The sequence below is a fragment of the Protomyctophum bolini genome, assembly GCF_963924005.1.
Source record: "Protomyctophum bolini genome assembly, chromosome: 22".
NCBI classification, from domain to species: domain Eukaryota; kingdom Metazoa; phylum Chordata; class Actinopteri; order Myctophiformes; family Myctophidae; genus Protomyctophum; species Protomyctophum bolini.
In genome coordinates, this window is record NC_137883.1 from 19,929,269 (window position 1) to 19,956,643 (window position 27,375).

General features: G+C 42.4%; 1 protein-coding gene across 5 annotated transcripts in view; it reads left to right on the forward strand.

Moving 5' to 3' along the window:
* Positions 1-27,375, forward strand: part of rgs3a (regulator of G protein signaling 3a) — a 178,780-nt gene that overhangs the window by 131,105 nt on the left and 20,300 nt on the right. For all 5 annotated transcript variants that reach the window (XM_080756473.1, XM_080756470.1, XM_080756468.1 and 2 more), the window contains one exon: positions 22,446-22,516. In XM_080756473.1, the coding sequence (XP_080612599.1) occupies positions 22,446-22,516 (71 nt within the window). The remainder of the gene's footprint in view (positions 1-22,445; positions 22,517-27,375) is intronic.

Sequence of the window (27,375 nt, forward strand, 5' to 3'; positions counted from 1 at the left end):
ATGAATTTAGTTTGCTTTATTCTTGTAATTCTTGTGTGCGTGGCTAAGAGTGAATGAAGAAGAGAGAGAAAGAGAGAGGCAGAGAGCTTGGCTTTGTCATAAATCACTCCCCATCATAGAGTGCATGGTGAAAAGTAGGGTACAACCAATGGTCATTAATGCAAACCTTTCATGTTGTACTACCATGCACTGCTCTCCTCTCCTATATATCAGTGTTTATCCTTTCTGTCTTTTTTCCTTTGATGTGATGCTTTTGGTTGCCTATCATCAAGGGAGAGATGGCCAGAGACAGACTGAAAACAGGACCAGAGAAATGCACTTAGGGCATTCACGAGAGAGAGAGAGAGAGAGAGAGAGAGAGAGAGAGAGAGAGAGAGAGAGTTGTTGACATGTTCAGAGTACCTAGTAGTATGCCCATGGAATATGGTCAATGGTGCTCATCAGTAAAAGACAATGACATAAGTTGTCCTTCAAGGGCTGGGTTTCCCAGACACATATGGTGTAAGACTTGTAGTGCTGCACATGCTCAGATGCCCTCTAGGCCAAACACAGAAGCCTGTGAACATAGACATTTCGTGCATAGATGTGCCACACAATGGTAGGCCTGAGGCCTGGTATGGTAGGCCTCAGGCCTGGTATGGTAGGCCTCAGGTCTACCATTCTGAAATTTAATTTAATAATATTTGGACTGCTGGACAGCTAATAGTAGGCTCTCTTTGCTCTTAAAAAAAAGGGGGAATAAAGAATATATATATATATTTCTTATATTTATGTATATCTTTTTTTAAGTAAAGAGAGCCTACTGTCAGCTGTCCAGCAGTCCAACTATTATTACATTACATTTCAGAATGGTAAACCTGAGGCCTACCATACCAGGCCTGAGGCCTACACCTACCATTGCGTGGCACATCTATGCACAAATGTCTTATGTTCACAGGCTTCTGTGTGAGGCCTATTCACACTTTTCCTAGGCTGTGTGTGCTCCACTTCCTGTCGATTTCATTGGATATCATTGGTCATCTGACCAGTTCATTGGATTTCATTGGATCAAATCGACAGGAAGTGGAACACACACAGCCTAGGAAAGGTCTGAATAGAGGGCATCTGAGCATGTTCAGCACTATAAGTATTACACCATAATGCGTTTGGGAAACCCAGCCCTTGTCCTGACCTCCATTTGCCAGAGTACAAAAACCTACACGCATCCACAATCTGCTGCCGTGTGGTGTAAAGATTAAACGGCATGAAATGTTGGTACTGCAATATAAAAGGATCATGCGGTAAAGTGACGTAAAAGGCTGGCTGGATGAATAAAGCCTTCCGGTAGAGTGCCCCCGTCACAGGTTGACGAGAACCATGCTGACTTAAAGCACTGCAGGAGACTAAACCAGGACGTCTTTGTTGCTGCTATCGGCTCATCAACTCCCCATTCATTTCCCCCCTCATGCCATCCAGATCCTTAACCCCTCTTTCTTTTTCCACACATCCATCACACTCGTATACCTATCTGTCTGCCCTCAGTTATGTTATTTTAACCACACTAGGTTTTCAGGCCACTATTGCAGATCGTGCTGATCAGAACAATGACCATCGGGTTACAGTATGTGATTTGTGATCATTTGAAGCCTTGGACACTAACACTGCTGTAGCTCCACAATGTCGACATATGTGTTTGTGACGCGTTTGGTGCTTATCGGAACAACGATGTGCCTGTTTTAGTTTTACTCATTTCGATCCACAGATACATAATTATTCTGAAAATCGGTCTGAAAACCAGATTGCGTTTTTAAATTAAAATAAGCTTTAATCACGGCACTAAAGCGCCTCTGGTCGCAGTTACAAAATATGCAGTATGTTTCGGGTGAATTAAAATAATTTTACACAGTCGCTTTTAACTTCCGGTTCACGGCCCGGGAGTTAATGGTCTTCAAAATAAGATTTCCGGATGAAAAGACCTTGGCAGTGAATGGACCATTAGATACAGACGTACAGACATTTAATAATAATGATGAAAATACCTTGGCAGTGAATGTACCGATAGATACAGACATTTAATAATAATGATGAAAAGACCTTGGCAGTGAATGTACCGATAGATACAGACATTTAATAATAATGATGAAAAGACCTTGGCAGTGAATGTACCGATAGATACAGACATTTAATAATAATGATGAAAAGACCTTGGCAGTGAATGTACCGATAGATACAGACATTTAATAATAATGATGAAAAGACCTTGGCAGTGAATGGACCGATAGATACAGACATTTAATAATAATGATGAAAAGACCTTGGCAGTGAATGTACCGATAGATACAGACATTTAATAATAATGATGAAAAGACCTTGGCAGTGAATGGACCGATAGATACAGACATTTAATAATAATGATGAAAAGACCTTGGCAGTGAATGTACCGATAGATACAGACATTTAATAATAATGATGAAAAGACCTTGGCAGTGAATGGACCGATAGATACAGACATTTAATAATAATGATGAAAAGACCTTGGCAGTGAATGTACCGATAGATACAGACATTTAATAATAATGATGAAAAGACCTTGGCAGTGAATGTACCGATAGATACAGACATTTAATAATAATGATGAAAAGACCTTGGCAGTGAATGTACCGATAGATACAGACATTTAATAATAATGATGAAAAGACCTTGGCAGTGAATGTACCGATAGATACAGACATTTAATAATAATGATGAAAAGACCTTGGCAGTGAATGTACCGATAGATACAGACATTTAATAATAATGATGAAAAGACCTTGGCAGTGAATGGACCGATAGATACAGACATTTAATAATAATGATGAAAAGACCTTGGCAGTGAATGTACCGATAGATACAGACATTTAATAATAATGATGAAAAGACCTTGGCAGTGAATGTACCGATAGATACAGACATTTAATAATAATGATGAAAAGACCTTGGCAGTGAATGTACCGATAGATACAGACATTTAATAATAATGATGAAAAGACCTTGGCAGTGAATGGACCGATAGATACAGACATTTAATAATAATGATGAAAAGAGTCAGACCTTGGCAGTGAATGGACCGATAGATACAGACATTTAAGGACGGGAACACTTTTGGGGGTTTTACTATACCCATCAAGACGGGAACCCATTTTGGGTTGTTGTTGCTATGTACAGTATTATAGCAACATATTTCTATCTTTTCTCTTTTTGTAATTTTTGAATAAATACGTTTTTCCAAAAACTTCAGGATTTAGAAGGTGTTTTTAGAATCTTCCACCGATCTAAATTAACACTGATGATTTTATAGTGTAGATTATGTTGATTCTCAACCTTTTTAATTTCAAGGACCCCCAGTTTGATACATGCACTACTAGTCCACAGACCCCTTTGTGATTGTTCCTTTTACCAGGCTCTGCGGACTGCGGGACCCCAATCTATACCGCAAAATCTGTTTAGTTATGCTGTATAAGGGTCCATTTGGAGCCTGGTGGTCCCCGGACCCACTGTAGAGAACCTAGTGGTTTATGGGTTTATGTCTGTGCGTACGTTGTTTGAAATGTGTGTAAATATTGTTTGCCGTTTTATGGTGTTTACTGGTTTTTAGTTTGGTGGCCTACATTCCTGTGTTGTGTTGTGCTTACACAAGAGTGGATGTAAGCAAAATGAACACTGGTCCCTGAACACAGACACATGCATTTATACATTAACACATATACCGATGGTAGACACACACGCACGCACGCACGCACACACACTCGTGCACACACACACAGCATGCACGCATCAATGCAGCACACACACAAATATAACACAGGCCCAGTGTAATGGAATGGTTACCCGAATAAGCAGGTAGCCTATATGTGAATCCAATGAAAGCTTATTTGACATTTTGACTTCCCATGCGTGTGTGTACCAGCTGTACCTCTCTCTCACACACACACACACACACACACACAGTATGGAAGGAAGCTAAAATCATCCCACTTCCAAAAGACAAGAATAAAACATTTACTGGTCCAAACAGCCGTCCTATCAGTATTTTACAGTTGCTAAGCACCATAAACCATCTTGGTTTATTCATTATCTCTCAGGGAGAGAGTCTTCTTTAATGCCAGCTATTCAAAATGGAACCCCATTAACTGTGGAGTTCCACAAGGTAGCTGCCTAGGGCCTTTGTTATACTATATTTATTTTCACAAATGATTTACTATTGGGTATAAAAATTGTTAATACAATTATGTATGCTGATGACACAACATTATATAGTGCGGCCACATCTGAGCAAGCTGTAACTAACACCTTAAATATGGCTTTAGCAGACATTTACAAATGGATTGAGTGCAACAAGCTGGTGTTAAATATTTCTAAGACAAAGGCCATTGTGCTTGGATCTAGACACATGTTGGGTAAGAATCCTCAGTTAAAACTGTCAATTGGCACCACACAAATTGAACAGGTGAATACAATAAAACTTATGGGAGTAACTATAGATAGCTCTTTATCTTGGTCCAAACATATAAATAATATTGTCATCAAAATGGGAAGAGGAATCGGTATGACTAGGAAGCGTTCTGCTTTCATCACTCCCTCTATAATGAAATCTGTTATTCATTCTTTGGTTTTGTCTCATTTAGAATACTGCCCTGTTATCTGGTCATCAGCTACAAAATCTGATTTGAAAAAGTTGCAGATTGTTCAGAATAAAGCTGCTTGTCTGGCACTAGGCTGTTCATACCGGACAAGTATTAGTTATATGCACGGACATCTGGCATGGCTAATGGTTGAAAAGAAATTAGCGTGTGTGAGTCTTCTAATGCTACTGCGGAACATTATTTCCACTAGTAAGCCTGAAGAGAGATAGAGAGATGGTCAGTCCAGATTCTCCCACTCCCAGAAAAATATTTGTATTTATGCAGCAGCAGCGGTAAAAGAAAGACAACGTTTCGTTCTCTGTGGCCTACACTGAAGAGTGTGTGAGAACTTAAGCCAGGTACATAAAGGGAATGGTGGGCAGAGTTCACATCAATCCTTGAGAGGACGCACATCCGGAGAGGATGCACATTGAGCTCAGAGAGATGGGCTGCGTGTTGACAGAGGAGTATCCAGTGGTATCGTAGCTGTACCAACATCAGTGGAGATGGTGGCACTGTTGTCTTTGGCCCAACATATTTGTGTTAGAATCTATTCTAAAGGGGCACGGTGGCACAGTTGGTAGTGCTGTCGCCTCACAGCTAGAAGGTCCTGGGTTCGATTCCCGCTCGGGGCACTGTGGTCTGTGGGTGCTCGCGGCGTGTTTCCTCCTCCGCGTCATCAGTGCCCATACCCGAAGGCGGGGTTGGCGAAGGGGCCTTTCTGTGTGGAGTTTGCATGTTCTCCCCGTGTCCCCTAGGGTAGGTACCCTCACAAAAACATGCAGTAGTCCTGGTCTCTAAACTGCCTCCCCCTGGCCAGCCGGGGCGCCTGATGGAGGGGAAAGGAACTGGTTGGAATAACGTGTTCCTTCCACGCGCCAGGGAAACTCCCCCCTGTCAGGTGTAAAGGAGCAACTTGGACACTCAGGCATGAAGGGAGCATGAGTTAAGTCCGTTGCTCTCCCCAGGTTGGCGGAGGGTGTGTAGAGCCCAGGATCACAGTAGATGATTGACACGGGTGAAAAATGGGTTACAAAATCGTGGGAAAAAAATCTATTCTAAAAAACACCTCGGTGCACATGTTGGACATGTGATATTCGATTATACATGATGGAAAGTTTGAGCAAAAGTACAAAAAAAAGATCCTTCGTTAACTTCTCCTTTCGTTAGTGTGTGTGTGTGTGTGTGTGTGTGTGTGTGTGTGTGTGTGTGTGTGTGTGTGTGTGTGTGTGTGTGTGTGTGTGTCGCGACTTGGCCTCTTGTAGTGCCACCATGAGGCTGATTTGAAAACTGTCAAGTGGCATTTCTTCCAAAGCCTAGTGGGAATATGCATGCACAGTTTCACCACAATCGGACGCTGCGTTGAGTAGTTATGGCGATTTGTACAAAGCAGGCTACTCCTGAAAAGTTTAGAAGCCAATCGTAGCCAATGAGGGTGGATTATGAGAAATCAAACAAACCCATCTTGATCACATGACTATGGAGAGCATGTGTACCGATTTGCGTGAAATTTGGATAAAATCTAAAGGGAGTAATATTATTAAATGTGTTTAACATATGTCAGCCTCCTGGTGGCGCTATAAAGAGCAGATGTGAAAAATTCCAGGCAAAGGTTTTTCCTTGGCATACAAAGTTATCCACTGATCCGTGCAGTTAGAGGTAAAAACACTTTTCGGCCAGTTATAGCGCCACCATGAGGCTGAGTTGAAAATGTTCATGTGGCATTTCTTCCTCTGCCTAGTGGGAATGTGCGTGCACAATTTCACGGAAATCACACGATGTGTTCATGATTTGCAGCATTTTGTTTGAAACTGAGCACTCCTGCGAACTTTGGAAGCCAATCAGGATGAAGTCTGAGAAATCTGAAAGACCTGTTTCGTTGAATGGCTATAGAGAGACTGTGTACCAATTTGCATGATGTTTGGACAACATCTGTAGGTGTACTGTCCAAAAACTTGTTTTGCACAAAGTGGCCTCCTGGTGGCGCTATAACAGGCGGTTCTGGAAATTTTGGGGCAGAGGTTCATCGTTGGCATCCAGGGAGTGTGAAAAGATTTAGCATCGGCCGGGTTAACGGTCCCGGAAATTAGCTGATCACAGACGGACTGACACACGGATGGACGGACGGAGTGCAAAACATACTCTCTCCCCATGCCTTCGGCCTGGTGGAGACAATCAATCCCTATTTTGGGGGTATGGCATTTTGGGACGAAAACGTTTACTCAAAAATAATAATCAAGCTACCATCTCACAGTGTGTGGGCATGTTATCACATCTGCAAGCTCACAATGCATTGCATTGCTTTGCAAGCATGTTTTTCTTTTGCATGGGGTTAATGTGGTTATATACATTCGGATTTACAGTAGCAGTGTGTGTAAGGAATAGTAGCTGCATGGTGAGAGACATTGAGGAACACTGAAACAGAACAGTTAATCTCGGTCTAGAGGAACATCTGCTTCCATTCTAATAATAATCCTTTTTTCTTTTTGTTAATTCGTCTGTTTGAGTTAAATTTGCTTCGGAGACCACATACGTTTTAGAGTTAAATTGACACGGCTGATGGCATCAGGTTTGATGCCATACTGTGTAATTCTTTCAAATAAACTTCCCACTGAGCAATAGTGGGTCTAAAAATGGTTCTAACCGTTCTAAAAAGTGTTTTAGTGGTCTTAGCTTAGACGTTGATTAGCAGTTTTTTAAACATCTATATATAGGCCATATGTTTTAGACCATTATAACCCAATTTTAGAATTTAGTATTAATAGCCTGAAAACTGCTCAGTGTTTTTTTTTTTTTTTTTTTCTTATCTAAACTCTATTAAACATGACTGTCAGGGACCAGTGAATTGGTCGGCAAAGAGAGTCTTTTTTTGTCTTTTATATTTCCCATAAAAGCACAACACTTACTAATTCTGGGGCCAAAATAAATGAGGAGAAACAGAACTTGACATCAAGACTGAGCTAACTCTAGTCTAACTAAAGGAAAATACATACCAGGCCAGCTGAAGACCAGCCATTTAAAGTCCATCCAGCACATCTGATAATTCAAACTCAACAAAAAACAAATAAACTTAAATCCAAATTAAATGACCTGATAAAACAACTTGGCCTTGACCAAAGATAAGGTAATGGATGTGTGTAGTCCTTTATGTTTGTAGTAGGCCTATGTACTAGTGCTGTGTGTAGTCCTTTATGTATGTAGTAGCGCTGAAAATAAATATAAACTATATTAATAAACCAAAAAAGACAAATGTGCACCATGTTTTGCCCACTTTATGTGGCCATCACAATGACTCTGAGGAAGATGCAGTAGCATCGAAACGTCAGTCTTTTAGTTTTTACTTAAGTAAAAGTATCAATACTGTAATATAGAACTACTTCGTTACAAATACAACATACAGTATACGGTTCAAAAGTATTGGTATCAAAAGTACTTAAAGTACCAAAAGTAGAAAAGTACTCTTTATGTAGAATGTCAAGTTTTCAAATGTACAGTATAAAACATTTAATGTTTTAGCAGACCTATAAGCTCACAATGTGTCGCAACGCATAGTCCTTGGGCAGGAGCGTGTGTGTGCGTGCGTTCGCAATTGATGTGTGTGCGGCGCGCTCGTGTCTGTATTCTAATTCCATTGGAGATTATTTTGTAATAGTTTCATAAGCTAGGTCTTCCATTCTTGACACTTGTTTGGGAAATGTTCGGCTGCCAGCCAGAGGCCAGCATGTTGAGGACTAGGTCTCATCCATTAGACACAGAGAGAGAGAGAGAGAGAGAGAGAGAGAGAGAGGAGCATCTAGAATCTAGATCTTCCTCAGTTAAATATGTCTTGCTTATAATTAATCCATCAGATGTTATGGTTATAAAACAGAATTGTCTGTTCTGTCCTAAATATCACACGCACGCACGCACGCACACACACACACACACACACACACACACACACAGCTCACAACGCACTGCGACACGTGAGCTTGTAAATCTGCTATTTTCACTAAATCTAAAACAGGGCTCAGTAGTGGAAAGAAAAGTACAATATTTGTTTTTGAAATGTGGTGTAGTAAGGAAGGTATATTCAAAACATACAAATACTCAAGTATACGTACAGATACTACAAATAGAACACTCCAGTATAAAAAGTACTCCACCACTGGGCATCAGTGATAAGGATTGTTGTCTGGCGTGTTTATGTGTTTGGTCTTGTGTTTTTTTTATGACGGAGACACGGAGCGCGTGGTGGCACCGAAATAACCCAGCCAGCAAAACATAGAAACCCCAAACGTAATGCTGTTCACATGATGCCTGCTTGAAGAGAAGATGTGCTATTATCGCAGCTGTCCAACTGGTTGCACTCCTTCCTGTTTCATGACAGTACTACTGGCTATCTATGGAGCCTTAAGGGTTCTCCTACCGAGCGCCCAGTGTCTGTCAGAGAGACTTATATTTAGCCATTTTGACACCAGCATATAAAACACACACACACACACACACACACACACACGCACGTATGCACGCACGCACGCACGCATGCGCTGCAGTTGGGAGTTTTCTGAGAAGGCCTATCACATGGAGTTGTCAGCTAGCTCCTGCATTGTGTCAAAATACTATATTGATGCCACACAGTAAAGATTATCAGTAAAAGCCCTTCTTTAAAGCAGATGATTTTGTGATTACACATGTATTTTGTCCAATCTATATGGTAGAGTATGCTAATAGCATATAACTTATCCAATTGGCATTGAATAAGAAAATAAATAAAAATAAATAAAAAAGTGAAAACAAAGCAGCCCAGAGTTAGTTAACACCAGTGGGGTAAAGTTAAATCTATATCACTTCATGTGATATAGCAACATATTTATTTCAGAAAACAGGATTTATTTAGTATTTTTATTGAAGTTTTTTGTACGAAAACAGGATTTAGAAGACATTTTTAGAATGGGCCCCAGGTCTTAATGGGTTAAAGCAGAATGCCCCACACCCATGAGACAAATAGAATGAGAGGTTCAAGAGCATATTGCTATGGGACCAGTATGGACCAGTATGGACCAGTATGGACCAGTATGGACCAGTATGGCTGTCACCATCAAATTAAAATGACATCTGTTCATCTTTTAGGCTTTGTAAATAAATATAGCGCAGGACAGATATGACAAATAACTTAGACATACAAAGAGATGACTGTCAATGACCAAATAATTATACTATGGCCATAACAGGCCAACCCTAGAACACTACATGCATTTTGTCACACCATCACTAAACACGGGTATATTTTTACCCAATGTAAAATATTGAATACAAAATATTTCTCATCAACATATATTAGTACAGCAATACATGTCAACTTGATACACTCTTCTTTAATATTTCATCATGACTTTTATCATGGGGGCTATCATAGGGCTATCGTTTTATACTTTTTGGCCCACAACAAGCTGACACTGCATCCCAAAGTGATGAGTTGTGCGCCTGTAGATTGCCTGCTATTTTTTAAACACATTTTCAACAGATTAATTCATACACTTGAACGATGATCTGACGATCATGCAAACATAATTGTGATTAAAGCAAATAATTGTAATCAGCCGATTATGTAATAATTGTGACAGGCCTATAGGGGCCAGTGGACAGTGGACAACCCATCATGCATTCTTTACCAGAAAAAATAAAAAATCTAACAAACAAACAAAAAACATTTCCACATATGGTCCACATATCATACATCGTTTCACAACCGTGAGGAAATTCTCTACAAGTCGGCCACTATCATTCAAGCTTTTGAATGTAATACATTGCACACATTTGTAGTAAACATATGGAAACTATTTAAGCAAAAATGAATAATCTTTCCTCTTTCAGTTATCAAATGTTTTTACATATAGACAACCATGTCGCAGGAGTCCAAGGCTCACATGCCAATACATTTCTGCTGATATTATAGTTGCTATACTTGGCGTTTACATTAGGGTCTAACTACTACAGTTCACGCAGGCCTCTAAGAATGGTGATGTCATTCCATCTGTCTGTCTGTAAGCCTGTCACACAATTATTGCATAATCGCATGATCAGTCATTTGAGCCATTTTTCCAATTATGTTACAATAGTTTCCATTCAACTTGAAAACAGCTGGATGAAATTAAGAGAAATGGAATATTTCCTAATTTCCATTGTCCACGTTGTTGTCCATGCTCTTTTAACCACGTTCAACCTGATCTTCCCTTTTTTGGACATTTATTTCAAAAACGTCTGACTCAGACGTGACTGCGACCCGTGCTTCAATCTTCAGACAAAAAAGGTCAAATCACAGATCTACACATACGGTAGTTGACCAAGAAACATAAGGTGCAAAATGTTTTCAAATATTTTTTGTAGTAGTAGTAGTAGTGAGAGCATGGGACTCCAAGGACGGCATTGTTGTTTGGTTCCACCATGGTCTGACCAGGTGTAAGGAGCGCCATGGTTCCACCATGGTCTGACCAGGTGTAAGGAGCGCCATGGTTCCACCATGGTCTGACCAGGTGTAAGGAGCGCCATGGTTCCACCATGGTCTGACCAGGTGTAAGGAGCACCATGGTTCCACCATGGTCTGACCAGGTGTAAGGAGCGCCATGGTTCCACCATGGTCTGACCAGGTGTAAGGAGCACCATGGTTCCACCATGGTCTGACCAGGTGTAAGGAGCGCCATGGTTCCACTGACCAGGTGTAAGGAGCGCCATGGTTCCACCATGGTCTGACCAGGTGTAAGGAGCGCCATGGTTCCACCATGGTCTGACCAGGTGTAAGGAGCGCCATGGTTCCACCATGGTATGACCAGGTGTAAGGAGCGCCATGGTTCCACCATGGTCTGACCAGGTGTAAGGAGCGCCATGGTTCCACCATGGTCTGACCAGGTGTAAGGAGCGCCATGGAATCTATCCAAAATAGCCAATCTGCAAGCTCACAACTTGAGCTTAAAGGACCACTTCACCACTTTTCAACTTCTCTTCCTATAATTGGTCCTAACTAATGTTCATGATAAAATACCACCATTGTTTCCTACTCAGTCTGTGTCTTATAGGAAGGCTATACAGGTTGTGGTATACTGTAGGTTCTGTGCTACCCTTCGTTGTGGAAAAGAACCATATACATTTCCAACTATTCGCATGATTTCAGCCTCTTACAATAAACACATTAACGCTCTTTGAAAATCCCATTCACAGACGCTGGCTAATCCAAAGCTAATGAAGCTAACGCAGCCTTATTTGTTTGTTGGCAAGCTTTCGGCTGTGTGTGATTCTTGCCTAGACTAGTGAATTAGCTAAATAACTATGCTAGTGATGGAGTGTGGGAACAAACAGGATGCATTCACTACAGAAACACAGATGTTGGCATGTCGCACAATGGATATGAGTGAGGGCTGAAGGCAATTCAAATAATGAATGGTTGTTTAATCACACATGGCGAGAAAATGGCATTTGAGCAACGCAGCAACTATAGCAACCATGAGTTCCTTCTGCTGCTGACTGAGTTCAGCATGCAGCTTATATGCTGATTGTTCAGCTATACCATAGGTTTAACAGTTATCAGCCCTAGGGCAAATACAGCTCGTGAGTAAATGAGGATTACATTTCTAGTCTATACTGTAAATCCAACTACGGTAGTCATGAGCAGTGATGTGAATTAACTACATTTACGTACTCTACTTTAAGTACTTTACTCAAGTAGAATTTTTAGGTATTCTTTAATTTACTTGAGTATTTCCTATTTTCTATAATACTTTTACTACATCTTAGAGGCAAACTTTACTTTGACGATTTTGAATATTATTATACAAAACGTACATTAACCACTTCAACCCTATTATACTTTGTCTATTTTCAATAGATTTGGGTATGTTGTTCAAACTTGTGACATGGAACATTCTGTACTTTCACTTTTGGTACTGATTATTTGGATGCCAATACGTCTATACTTTTACTCAAGATCATTTTGAATACCAGACTTTTACTTGTAACAGAGTATGTCTACATTGTGGCGTTGATACTTTTACTTAGGTAAAACAAAATCAGTACTTCTTCCAGCACTGCTGAGGTGTGACCTCCCCACAGCACTGTATATAGGTACCGGCAACGGTACTGTTTCCTGGGTTATATAATCGAGCGCAACATGGCTTCTATACTACCCTGAAAAGGAGTGTTTGTATCATTGTCATCAGATGCAGACATTGTGCAGAGGAGTATAATGACGTATGTAAACCTTTCACCTAGGTCTTTTCTTCACCAGTGCCATGCTCTGCAGCCACCCCAATGCCCCTGTGTGTGTCGCTATATTATAACATGGCACAGGCTTGTCATAACCTGGCACAGTTGTGTGTGGCATCCACGGCAACGCGGCTACAACACAACTAAAAAAAACAACAACTCTGTAATGCTTGGCCAATACGGGACATGATCCAGAAGGCCCCCGCTGGTGTCATCTGCAGTGCGCACGTCTGGGTGATTGAATGCATGTGTGTGCCACTGGTATGGTCGTCTGGGTGATTGAATGCATGTGTGTGCCACTGGTTTGGTCGGCATAAGATTGCGTCAGTGTTTTGCGGAGCACGTGAATATCGATCGTCTCTGTCGGGGTATGTCCAAAACGGTTCACCTTTCAGGATTCAGATCGTCTCTGTCGGGGTATGTCCAAAACGGTTCACCTTTCAGGATTCAGATCGTCTCTGTCGGGGTATGTCCAAAACGGTTCACCTTTCAGGATTCAGATCGTCTCTGTCGGGGTATGTCCAAAACGGTTCACCTTTCAGGATTCAAATTCAAAAGTATCACGAGTAGCAGATCTACTTTTGATGCTTCTGTGTGGCGCTGTACCAAGTAGGGCAGGGGTATTCAACTGGCGGCCAGCGGGCTAAATGCGGCCCGCGGAAGAATTACCATTGAAAGTTTTCCCACATTGAAAGTGTGTGTGTGTGTGTGTGTGTGTGTGTGTGTGTGTGTGTGTGTGTGTGTGTGTGTGTGTGTGTGTGTGTGTGTGTGCGTGTGCGTGTGTGTGTGTGTGTGTGTGCGTGTGCGTGCGTGTAACCAATGTTACATTTGTACATTCTAAGAGTTAAATGAACACTCTTGTGTTGTGACTGGTGAACATGCAAGGGGATCGCTGTGTACTTCCGCTGCATGCCAGCTATGTGGTCTCCCATCAGCAAATACCCCACAACTGTGTAGAGCACGCACAGTCGCACACACACAGTCGCACACACACAGTCGCACACACACAGTCGCACACACACAGTCGCACACACACACACACACACAGTCGCAATCTCAAAATTGTACTCAAGTACAGCACTTGAGTACTTTGTATCACTGATGCTATATTGATAATATAAGACTGACAAACTCACTTAAAACTAATAAGTACTATATATACTAACTACAGTATATGGTGGTAATAATACTAATAAGAGTGGATGTGAATAGTATTAAATTACATATCTCTCAGAGAGATGGACTGGTAAAAGTACATTCAGCTTGTGAAACCAGTGTAAATCAAGTTATCTACTCCTGAAACCAATCTCAGACATTTTCCCCCAAGTTGAAATAATGATTTTATTAAATCCGTGCAGGCTTCGTCGTCAAAAAAAATTGAATTTGAAGAGTGCCATTGTTTCACCCACCAACCCCGTGTTAAGCTGTGGGTACATGGCACTATATTTGGACACCAAACAACTGCCAAGGGTGCTCGTGAATAGGAGTTTTGTGCATGATTAAATAACGCACACTGTCTTTCTCTGAAATCTGAGGGGTTATAAAAAAAAGAAAGTCACTACGGCTAAGGCTTGTGGTTTGCATCTATTTCACTGGTTCTCAAACTTTGTAACTTCAATGACCCCCATATTACTTTGAGAGTGTTTAAATAGAACCAAATGAACCCAGAATACTTTTACTTGATTGAGTACTCCACTACTAATGGAGTAGCATAGGGATATTTGCGCTAATTGGTCTAAAAGCACAGATGTAGCCCAGGGCATGCTCTAATGATTTAGCGCGGGCGCCCGAGCCAGCGACCTTCGGGGTCGCCACAATGACCAAATCCATATGGCCACCATTAACAATCAATATAAGGCAACATTTTCTAGATTCTAGATTCTAGAAGTGGGCAATTTATGTTGTAAATTGAGATTATTATTACAAAACAAACATTTACCACTTAAGCCCTATTTTGTACTTTTCGATTGTCTTTTATACATTGTGAAATACTTTTGTAATGGGACATTCTGCATAAGGAGTACTTTTGGTAATTATGTACTATTATAGGTTTGCACTACTTTTGTATTTTGCACTTTCAACTTCTTGTAGCAGATTTCTACATAGGTTACTGCGACATTTACTTAAGTAAAAAAAACTAAATACTGTAGGAGTACTTTTTCCCCCGGTGTAGTGAAGTCAGTTGTTCCATGACGGCCGAGGTGTTGTTTGCCTCTGCTGGGAGTTGGAAGCGTTGACCTCTTGTGTGACCTCTGTCACGAGCGAGTGGATGAGCCGCATCATTCCACGGCTACCGTCACGGCTGGAATCTGGTTTGCACCATTCCTGACGCTCGCTCTTCCATATTTACCCTTCCATTCCATACGCTATGCCACGCTTCTCTGGGAGAGCTTATGGGGTATTCCACCAAGCAGCTTATGGCAGAACTTCACCTTTGCAGATTCACATCGCTGCAAATAGACGCACAGGAGGGGGGAGGGTTCTCAATGTGGGGACCGCCAGCAGCCAAGTGGACGGATTAGAGACTCTTAACAGGTCTATAAATCTCAGTTAAGTCTGAGAGTGTATGAAATGGATCCGTAAGGATCCATTTGGTTCCATTCATACACTTTCAGTTTTAAATTCACACTATGTAGATATTTTTTGTCTATCTACGACACGTTTCTCCTTGCTGCCCCCCCCCCCCCCCCCCCACACTTCTTTACACCTGTATTGTGATAATTTGATTCTGAGAATATTTACTGTGTAGATTGGTGGCCGATAGATAATAAAAGTTTGCACACCTGCAAAGGTATGCACACATGGTCACACGCATACACACCTGCACGCATGCATGCAAATACGCATGCATGCATTTGCTGTTGCCGTGGGAAGCATGATTCACTTTCAGAAGCTGAAGTATCGAGCCATATAGCTACTAAATTGACCATGGAGACAGTGCTTGCATGTCTCTAAGTAATCACTCCTTCAAGAATGCTTCACATGTGTCCGTCCTTTAAGGACCTACGGCCAAAATGATCAAAGATGACTACGTTTCGTACTAACAGGGGATCCTTTGATCGGAAAAGCCAGCAGGAATGTTGATAGCATTTTAAATGGATAACCAGCATGGCATTGATGGGGGGGACGGAGATGGAGTGTTGTGTGGACATTGTTCAGTAACATCCTGTCATGTGATATACCGGAAGTATTTTGACGGGAAGCAGCCGTCTCCTAAGTGGGGCTGGATAACAGTAGGCTGAGGAGGGTCCGATTAAAGGAGCAAATACACACACACACACACACACACACACACACACGCACACACACACACATGCACACTCACACACACACACACACTCACACGCACGCACGCACGCACGCACGCACGCACACACATACACACACACACACACACACACACACGCACACACACACAGGTCAGGTCGCACAATGTCAGGAAGCAGAGGTCTAACGTGTGGTGTTGCAACAAGACGGTAGAAAATGGAATGAGAGAGAGAGTGTTGCCCAGAAGGGAAAAATAAGACCGTCTGAGTCCACAACACACTGCACATGCCAGAGTACACAAATAACTACGCAGACGCCACCATTTGTTTTCATATGAAAATACTGCCATGGTACTCAAACCTTTTCATGTCAAGGACACCCCCCAATGTATTATGTATTTGGCCGCGGACGCCCATCTGAAAATATTTAGTGCCAGGCACTTGACTTTTGTTGAATGTTTCAAAACATAATTCAAACTTTTCCTCATTGTGTCGATTTTTTTTGATAATAGCAGATCTACAAATTCACTATGCGTTGCGATGTGATGCGTTGTGAGCTACTAGATCGGCTATGTTCAGATAGCCGATGTGAATCGAGTTAAAGTGGTTACACTGATTCTGATGCCGTCTGCTGACTCATTTTGCCGCAGACCCCCCGGAACCCCCTCTGTGAGAACTACTGAAATAAAGTAACGAAATGGAAGTAAGTAGCCTGGCCGGAGGAGGGGAGGGGTCCTCTGAAAACAAGCGAGGGGCTGCACTGCTGAGAAGAAGGGGGACGTCCACAAAGAACACTATTAATGTGTTTCAGCTCTCAGATTTGAGTTGATTCGGAGTCCAATATGACTTTGCCAAGAATAGTTCACAGCTATTTATAGACTCCCCAGGTTTATTTATTAATATTATTCTGTGCAAGTCATGCAGTCACCCATATAGGGTCTCCTGTTTCTGTACTAACCGTGGCTTGCTGTACTGTACAAATCCATTCCCCAGCCCAGCCATGATGTAGAAGTACACCCCCTGGACATAACACTATAGTACTAATATATCGCAGGGACTTACACCCAACCAAGAGTTGTTCCGATACCGAAACCGCAGGATCCTAATTTGTTCCCATTGTACTCTGTCAGAGTTACAGACCTGTAAGGATCCATTTGGATTGGATCCTTTTAGGAACCCCAAGTGGACCTCACTATGAAAACCGTCGTAGATTCACACTGAGCACTATTTATAACTGCAGCCAGCGGTGGTGTTGTTTTAAACTACACACTGTCATCGGGTAGGTACTCGGTATCGCTTTGTAACGCAGTCATTGTGAGCTTGCAGATCTGCTATCTATTTGAAAACTGGGGAAATGGGACCTTCTGCATAATCCATACTTTTACTTTTGGAACTTTAAGTATATTTTGATGCCGGAACTTGTACTTGTAACTATTTTTGAAATGGGGTATTGATTAGTTTTGCTACTTAAGTAAAAAAAAATTGAGTACTTCTTCCATCACTGTGTGTGACGGTCTGTTGCTTCGGTTCAGCTGTCAGGTCATGTGTGTTTGCAGATTGGGTGCACGTGTCTGCCCGTATGTGGGCACGTATTTTACTAGAGATTTTTCCGATACGTGCTCGGTATGATTGACTCTCCGCACGTGCATGCAACGTATATAATTGCTTGCAAGTAAGTGTGTGTGTCCAGCAGAGGCACGTGCACGAAACGTCACACATAATTGGCAAGCTGTGTGTGTGTGTGTGTGTGTGTGTGTGTGTGTGTGTGTGTGTGCACAGCACATCTTATCAGGGCTCAGCAGTGTGTGGACATCTGTATCCCTCGAGGCGGCCGTACAGCCTTGTGTTCCTTGGCAAACTCTGTGTTTTCTTACTGTCTTCAGTGAAACGAAGCATGGAGAATCTGTATATGTGCGTGCACACACACACGCACACACACACACACACACACACACACACACACACACACACGCACGTGCACACATGCCCATGTTGCATTACTATACTCTTGAAGACATCAACATTTAGGACAGCAATTAGTACCATTTTTAACACTAACCCTTCAGGAGAAAATAACCAATTTTGGCGCTGCAACGTGTTGTGAGCTGGTAGATCGGAGCACGATACCGGCGCTCATCTTACGTGTAAATCAGATATAACTCCAACCCTAAGCCCTAAATCTAACCCTCTAAATGTCACATCCAAACCTTGAGCTGAATCTGTTCCTGATTGTAAGCCTGACTCCCTTTAATCTCTGTTTATGAACCATAAAACAACTATTTCTCTTGTGAGCGCCGTCCAGTAGAATGGTCCTCACAGCGTGAATCTGTTCAAACTCTGCTACACATGTGGGGACATTTGGCTGGCCTGGCCCTCACAAGTATAGTAATACAAGTACACGCGAGCGCACACGCACGCACGCCACGCACACACATCCAGTACCGAGGTTATATTTAGAGAAGAGTTGGCTTAGAACGTTCTGCTTCACTGGCCTTACAGACATACAGCCGTTCTACTGTGCAAGAGGTGGTGGGTGGGTGGGGGGGGGGGGGCTGTGTTAGATGGCTTTTGGTTGGGAAATAGCTGCTAGAGCAGTGGTTCCCAAACCTTTTCATGTCAATGACCCCCAAAAGGATACTCAATAGCCTGCGGATCCCCATTAGAAAAGATATGCCAGGGACCCCCATTAGAGAAGATTTTTACGGCTGTAGCAGTGATTCAGGGACCCCCATTAGAGAAGATTTTTACGGCTGTAGCAGTGATTCAGGGACCCCCATTAGAGAAGATTTTTACGGCTGTAGCAGTGATTCTCAACCCGTTTAATTTCAAGGACCCTCAGTTTGACGCGCATTAGTCTGCGGACCCCCATTTAATGGCATTTCTATTTCTGGGACCCCCAATTTATATTGTAAAATCTACAAAACTACAAATGGACCCATTAGGGTCATTTGGTTCCCCAATTGAGTATTACACAAATACAATGATTTATTGTATTACAAATTTTACATTTTTAAATATGCAAATGAGGCATTATGTAGGAAAATATGCAAAATAATCATAAATATGAAAAAGCTACTACTGTGGAAGGGTTATCATGTATTAATTTACTTGTATTGATCCTATAAACAATTTAATTTAGGTCAAATATTTCCCACCAATTTTGGAGCTCTGGCTCATGGACTAAGAACCAAAAAGAACTGAACCGGTTCCCATTGGGAACCAACCGGTGGAAAGGGGGTCACTGAGTTACAGAAGCATAAGGGTCCATTTGGTTACAAACTATCATTTAGCTGGGGACCTCCTGGAACACATTTTTGGAACAAGATATCATGAACACAGCCCCGGATTGCCGTGAAAGGCCTGAGGAGAAATGGCACCCATTTCAAATTGGCTTATTTTAGTGCCACCATTCTGAGAGTGTACAAATGGAACCATTTTGTACACTCTCAGAGTTACAGACCCGTAAGTGTCCATTTCAACCCCCTAGTGGACCCATGTGGTCCCCGGACGCTGAGAATCAACTAGAGAGCATGCAATCAGTCTGTACTTGTTGGAATGCTCTCTGTGTGTGTGTGTGTGTGTGTGTGTGTGTGTGTGTGTGTGTGTGTGTGTGTGTGTGTGTGTGTGTGTTTGTGTGTGTGTGTGTGTGTGCGCGCGCGCGCTTCTGTGTGAGAGGGCAAGATTTATAACTTATCAGTATGAACGTGCAGTAACTTTGGCTATTTTAGCACAAGAAAAGCTTGTTCTGTACTCACGTTTTTGACTCTATTACAGGACATTCCGATCTGTTACATTAGTCTCTGGTCTCTCTTAAGGAGACCTTGTTGAATACACAAACATTTAGTGGAATGAAAATATTCTGTACCACTGAGGATAGCCCACTTACAACTTGGTGTCCCTATTTTGCGCATGTCATTATGTTAAGTATACATCATATGTTCAAAAATGGAAAATAATTGTGAGCTTGTAGATCTGGCATTTCTTCTAGTGGGAATGTCTGCGCAATGGCACGCTGCGTTCATGATTTGAATGCCTCATATAATTTGTTCATATAAAATCCTGCGATTTTGCGACAAATCCTGCAACTTTAGAAAGCAATGTGTTAGTCAATCAGGATAGAATAATTATGAAAGATTGGACGCATCCGTCTTGATCACATGACTATGGAGATACTGTGTGCCGATTCACGTGATGTTTTGACAAAATATGTAGGAGCGATATCAAAACACATCAAAACACATGTGTTTTGCAATAATCTGCCTCCTGGAGCTATAACAGGCCGATCTGAAAGATTCAAGGCAGAGGTTGGGCTCTGGCACCCATGTGTGTGTACAGGTCTGTGCATTATCCAAACAACCTGATTGGATGAAATTGGCGACGCAAAGAGCTGGAGAGATGGGACGACCCCTATTATTGAACAAATAATAGAACAGAGCTTTAACTGTTTAACAAACAAACCAAATATCATCATCATATATCACTTCCCCTACCTTTAAGTACAAAACCTGAGTGTCTCTTCCACGACTGCCAGATACAATCACTTAGTAAGGACTAATGTTTTCCCGAAACCCACAAACCTCCCCATTAAGACGAGATGGAATCAATGGGTTCCTGTAGACCTGTCAGCATGTTGTAAATGACTTCTAAAAGGCAGCTGAAAGTCCATTTTGAGGATGTATGAAAAATGTAGTGTTCAGCTGTTTATTGACGTGTGGGGGTTGTAATGTGAGTTGTAAATTGACTTAATTAGTGCTTCTGCTATTGACGATGGCATCAGATGGGATGGTTAGGGGTGCGGCCGGGTCATGACCTATTGGCACGGGCTGCATGTGTTTGTAGTCAAGCCTTTCATCTTACTGAACAATCTAATTTGCTTGTATTGTTTATGACAGCATCAAAACGATCCCATTACATTTTAAATATAATTCAAGAGGTTCTAGAATGAATGTCTTGTTTAATTAGCAATGTGCCAGTCTTCTTACAGAGGAGATTCTAATCCGATGAAACTGTATTTGTCCATTATTAGCTTAATGTTTATAGCTTCATAGCTTTTGTTTATTGTTAGAGTTAGGGAGATGATCACAAGGGAACATGCTGTAATACGCAAAAGTATAAAATAGGCTTTAGCCTGGTCTAGAGGGGCGGGCGCGCATGGAGCAAGCACTGGAGAAATATTGGTTCACCGATCAGAGCCCCGCCCCCTGCCCCCCTCCGCCCCTCCCCTCCCCTCCCTGTTAGAAAACAGCGGGAGAAACTGACGTCACTATATTGAGAGTGACTGTAGTTCACTCCCACTCCTATACCAGGAAATGTATCTCGTTCCCCCAGGATCTTTTGAGCCGTAGCGGAAATAAAAGCCTGGGTAGTGGGTACCGAGGCTAATTAGGCTTTAGCTGATCAACTTCTACATACTGCAGTACAGCAGTCATGGGCGTCACACCCATATACAGTATATGGTGAGTATGACGCAACACCCCCACTCTCACAGATCTGTGATGTCATCCCCCTACTTTCACTGGCTGTTTTGTTTTTGAGTGGTGCAACCACTCCAAGGAACAGCAATGTCCGTGTTCACCTGTGTTCATTAATGAGCACCATAATGAGTACCAGTAGGGGCGCTGTTTGCCAGAAACATAGAGAGAGAGACAGTGCTGCACTGTTGCCTGCTAATGAGAGAGAGAGAGAGAGAGAGAGGAGGGGGGGGGGGGGGGGAGAGAGAGGGGAGTTGCACCACTCGGTTCACACGGGTGTGATTGTTTTTGGTCATCCCACGCTCATCCCCTCCCCACGCTCATTCCCCCCACCTTCAGATACCCTATGACACCCCTGGCACGGGTTCCTGACTATTTCTGGACCAGGGCCCACTTTTAAATCTTAAAAGCGTCCGCGGTCAACCCGACTGTCTGACCACTTGGCATTTTGTAAAAGGACATAATAAATGTCATACTTTAAACTTTCACTGAATTTGAAACTTCTGTGAAAATAGAGCCCATGCAGTGCTGAAACCAAAGTATGTTCAATGCAAATGTACAATAAGGTTTTGGCACGCACGCACACACACTCTCTCTTTATCCATGTGAGACCATCTGTGACCATGCCGTAGCTCAGATTAAACTGTACTCTCACAATACAATGGGCCATTCTTTAGGCTGGTCTCTCTCTCTCTCCCTTTCTCTACCCCCCCCCCCCCCCCCCTTAACATTATAGCTATACAGTAGGAAGTCAATAGCTATAGCTAGCTTTCTGCCTGTGGAGTGTGTACAGTACATGATGCATTCTGTTCTCCTTCCTCTCCCTGCAGCTGAGCTCCGGGTCCCCGTGCAGCTGTGATCTTGACCCCGACCGCACCAAGAAGAAGTCCAAGAAGAACCTGTAAGTACTTGAAGCTGGTCTTATCTAAACTGTTTGGGTCGGGTGTTGACTTGAGCTCTTAGTTCCTGTATGGAACACGGTGCAGCTGAAAGGTTGGACCACATTAATCACATTTTGACCTGGGAACGATTCTGCAAATGTCTTCTAAATCCTGACTGTTTTCTTGAAAAAGCAGTTTTTCTATGTCAGTCGTTCTCAAACACTTTCATGTCACTTTTCACGATTCTTCAAAAATAGCAGACCTACAAGCTTGTAGCGCGCCACTCGATGGCGCTCTATGAGCTTGTAGATCTGCTATTTTTCAATAGCTAAAGCATAACATAATGCAACTCCAAAAGGGGTTCCCGCCCAAAATGGGTTAATCACATCTACTCTGGCCTCCCTATTTTGGCCAGGTTGAAAAAGTTCCAAATGTTTTCAAACGTTTCCACATTTTAAACATGCATTTCAACCTTCGAGCTAGAGAACCACCTACCTATTGGTTTCTCTTTTTTTTAAATATATATATTATTTATCCCACGATTTTGTAACCCATTTTTCACCCCTGTGTCAATCATCTAATGTGATCCTGGGCTCTACACACCCTCCGCCAACCTGGGGAGAGCAACGGACTTGAACTCATGCTTCCTTCATGCCTGAGTGTCCAAGTTGCTCCTTTACACCTGACAGGGGGGAGTTTCCCTGGTTGGACGTAGCGCGTGGAAGGAACACGTTATTCCAACCAGTTCCTTTCCCCTCCATCAGGCGCCCCGGCTGGCCAGGGGGAGGCATACCTATTGGTTTCTGAACTGTGTGCAGCCCATGAGCCCACCAATGAGAGACAGAGTGATCAGACGGAAATGGTGCCATCTTATAATGAGCATTATAGAGGCCTAATTGTATAAAACTAAGGTTGAACATGGGAGAATGGGTGTTGTATTTAACATGGTAACCCTCTCCATCAACATTTAGCTACAGACAAGGAAACTATTAAAATGTTAATAGACGACAAAAGTGAACAGGGGAGAAGGAAAGAGAGATGTTTGACAGGGAGACAAAATAAAACTACTAGTCCTTTAAAATAGCATATTCATTCTGTCCTGCAGTGTAAGGTATAAACTCATAGAGTTTGGAGTTTAACAGTTCCATAAGTTGAAATGCTTTCATCAGGCTGTTACAAAAATCAGGGAGTCTTCATTGCCCATCTTCATCAGAACGTCAAGCGCAATCAATGGGTATGACTTTCATGTGATGTGGGACATGCTATTAAATGCATAGATGTGAAGCTAATCATAGTGGTGTGCTGTGTGTGTGCGTGCGTGCGTGTGTGTGCGTGCGCGAGCGTTGCACATGTGTTCACGCCTCATTGATTTATCAGCTGTCCATGCATGCTTCAGTTCATTGGGATGAAAGCAGACTTCACACCTCAGAGACAGTAAAGCCCATGATAGCTGCCCTTTGGTCTGCTATTGTTTAGTTAACTGACACGTTATGTCATTAAGATTCCACAGATTTCTCACCTTTCCCCCCTTGTTTCGTTTCTTTTCATTTTGTTTTATTTATTTGTATATATATATATATATATATATATATATATATATATATATATATATATATATTATTTTATTTGATCAAATTAGACACAGGTGATATGGTAAACAATATAATTGTATTTTTTACGCAACTATTGTGACATGACTTCGGGATATGAGATAATGTTACCTAGTTGTAACAACTGAAATGAAATGGAGCTCATATATAGGGGTAATCAAGTAGAGATAAAAACATAATCTCTGATTAACATACAGTATAACCTCTCCTCTCTTATCACTGTAATTCTCTGAAAGGAGGCTTTCTCTCTTTCAAAGCAAATAAAAATGCAATCAAATGAAAAGACTGGGATACCTTTAAAACTGGGAAAGCATCTGTGTCATTTTAGACGTTACTATGTTGTAGCAGCAGGATTATTTTCAACGTTTTACGGAGAAAATCGACCTCAGGCCTAAATCAGTTCATTTGTAGTGGTGACTACTATACCTGTTATCACACTGACAATCAGCTGGACATTCCCAGAGTTCCCCGTTTGACTATGTGAGGAAGACGCACGTGGAAACGTCAAATAATAAATAGTAATAAATACAGAGCAGCATTGTATCCGTCCTAAAGTGCCCAGGTATTATTCTCTCTGATTCAATTTGTCCCTGTTGAGCACCGACGAGCCCTTAATTCCGCCTTCAACTGGCTGAAGCTCGCTGTGCTTGTCTCTTTGACCCTAATCAACTGGACATCTCTCTGCCACAGGAATTTTAACTGGTTTGTCAGATGTCTTTAAGAGACCCTATTCAGATAATGTGATAGATAGAGAGACACCCCAGGCCGTGACACCTATAGTGACACCTAGCTCCTGTCAATGTTTTGTTTTGTTTTGCAGGGACTCGTTGATTCAGCTAGTACAGTAGTGTTACGGTAGTGTTAAATGCCCAGAAGTGAAGTGGCATGTGCCACACCTGTTCTATCCATTCTCTCTCTGTGTGTGTGTGTGTGTGTGTGTGTGTGTGTGTGTGTGTGTGTGTGTGTGTGTGTGTGTGTGTGTGTGTGTGTGTGTGTGTGTGTGTGTGTGTGTGTGTGTGTGTGTGTGTGTGTGTGTGTGTGTGTGTGTGTGTGTGTGTGTGTGTGTGTGTGTGTGTGTGTGTGTGTGTGTGTGAGAGCATGCATGAGAGAGAGAGAGAAGGACAGAGAGAAAGTCAAGGATCATAAATGGCGGGGGGTTGTTTGGCTCTAGGCTACTCACTCTGTCTACAGGTACAAGTAGCAAAATGTTGGTGTGGTACAGTATGTTCCACAAGACTACTGCATGCTAGCTAATGACAAAAATACATTATACAACAAGATGATAATAGATACATACTGGATCAACATACTGGATTGAAAAATAAACCTAAGATATGGTTTTAAAAAAATAGGGGTAAAAATTAAAAAGACACTTTAAAAAACCTTCACAATTCAGCAATGTGCAGAATTAGGTGGGAGGAAAATGTTGAGGTATTGTGGATACATAATGGATACCTGCAGTTACAGTATCAACGTGCTTCTCAATCAGTAGATTATAACGTCGAAATGTATAAAATGTCTTCTAAATCCTGACAGTTTTCTGTCAGGATTTGCGCCACATTTTCACGATTTTTCAAAAATAGCGGACCTACAAGCTACTCTACTCGGTGGCGCGCTACGATGAACTATGAGATGAACTATGAACTATGAGCTTGTAGATCTGCTATTTTTCAATAGCTAAAGCATAACATAATGCTAACACTAAAAGGGTTTTCCGCCCAGAATGGGGTTAAGGAGGGGATGCTGTGCATGTTGTTGTTGTGCCTTTTTATTACCCCTTGCTGATCCGTATAGAAAGTTCGTAGGTGGAATCAGGGGTCATTGTTGTTGTTCCGCCGTCCAGCCAGCGGCTGACGGAGGTAGTCATGGAGCCGAATGGACGTCTGTGTAAAGAGGACAGCTGGCGGGGTGGGACAGGGGTGGGAGCCCCACCGGCTCCCTGCTTCTCCTCAACCCCCCTTGCAATAATATGTGTTTCTGATCAAACCAATAGGCCTATTGTACTGTAATATTACGCATCAACTATCTCTAATCTCACACACACTCACGTGCACATGTACACAGGCCCATCTTTTTTACACGCATTTTAAAACAATTTCAACCACAACCGTCCAATCCACGAAAATGGGTGAGACACGAGTCTCAGTCTTGACCTTACTTGGAATTGGCAACAGATTAAATCAGTTTACCATAAATGAATGGGCCTATAGTTCATACAAACAGTCTTCTGAGTCAGTATTTTGTGAAATAAATGCGTGTGGTGGAGATTTACGGGAGATTTATAACCCCTCGCGGGTGTCAGTGTCAGGGAGCCGAGGCTAAATTCCGGGAGACTCCCGGAGCTACCGGGACGTCTGAGAATCTACCGACAACTGCTGTCATCTTAACAGCAATAACAGTGTAACACTAGACTCGGACGCTGTGTTCCGCCACGCCATGCCTCTGTCTCCAGAATGCTGACGCTACGTAAGGGGGGAGGCTTTGTTTGGTTCTGCGTAAAACAAAAAACAAGGATGGATCTTCTTCACGCCACTCTTGCAGGGTCAATGTTTAGTTTTAGACATGGGGGCTGATGGCGCCATTAAGGTTATCTGACTAACGTTGGGAGATCAAATCGGGTGACATCAGAGGCGATGTTTCATGTTTAAATGCCCAGATGTTAAGGTGCATGCATGCATCACACCGCACTGTGTGTGTGTGTGTGTGTGTGTGTGTGTGTGTGTGTGTGTGTGTGTGTGTGTGTGTGTGTGTGTGTCTCATTCAGTAGATCAGTGGTCCTCAAAGTGGGGTCCAAGGACTCTCAGGGGTCCTTGGGGGTGTAGTATACAAATGGAACCAAATAACAGGTCCATTTGGTTCCATTTGTATGCTGTCAGAGTTAGGGGGGGAATCACCGCAGTAGATGGTTGACTCAGTCTCTCTGACTCAACTCTCCATATTGACTGAAGGGCATCAAGTCTGCAGGGGGGCTGCTGTTGTCGTCTGGACATGTATCTCTCCAGACTGATTCAGCCCTCTAACAGTTGTGTCAGTAGCATTACCTTGGCCCGCGGGAGATCACTGCAAGGGGCTGCATAATGATAACACCGACAGCATGATGCCCCCTGCCGCCATGTCTTTGTTTAACATGATGGAATGCCAGCCAGGATCTGTTTCAACGGAGGCTCTCATATTATGACCAAGCATGTAGGAAATGCAGACATTCCCTCCAGACGGTGGACGTGATGACAGCTCACACTAACATATCGTCGCTGTCGGACAAGAAACCT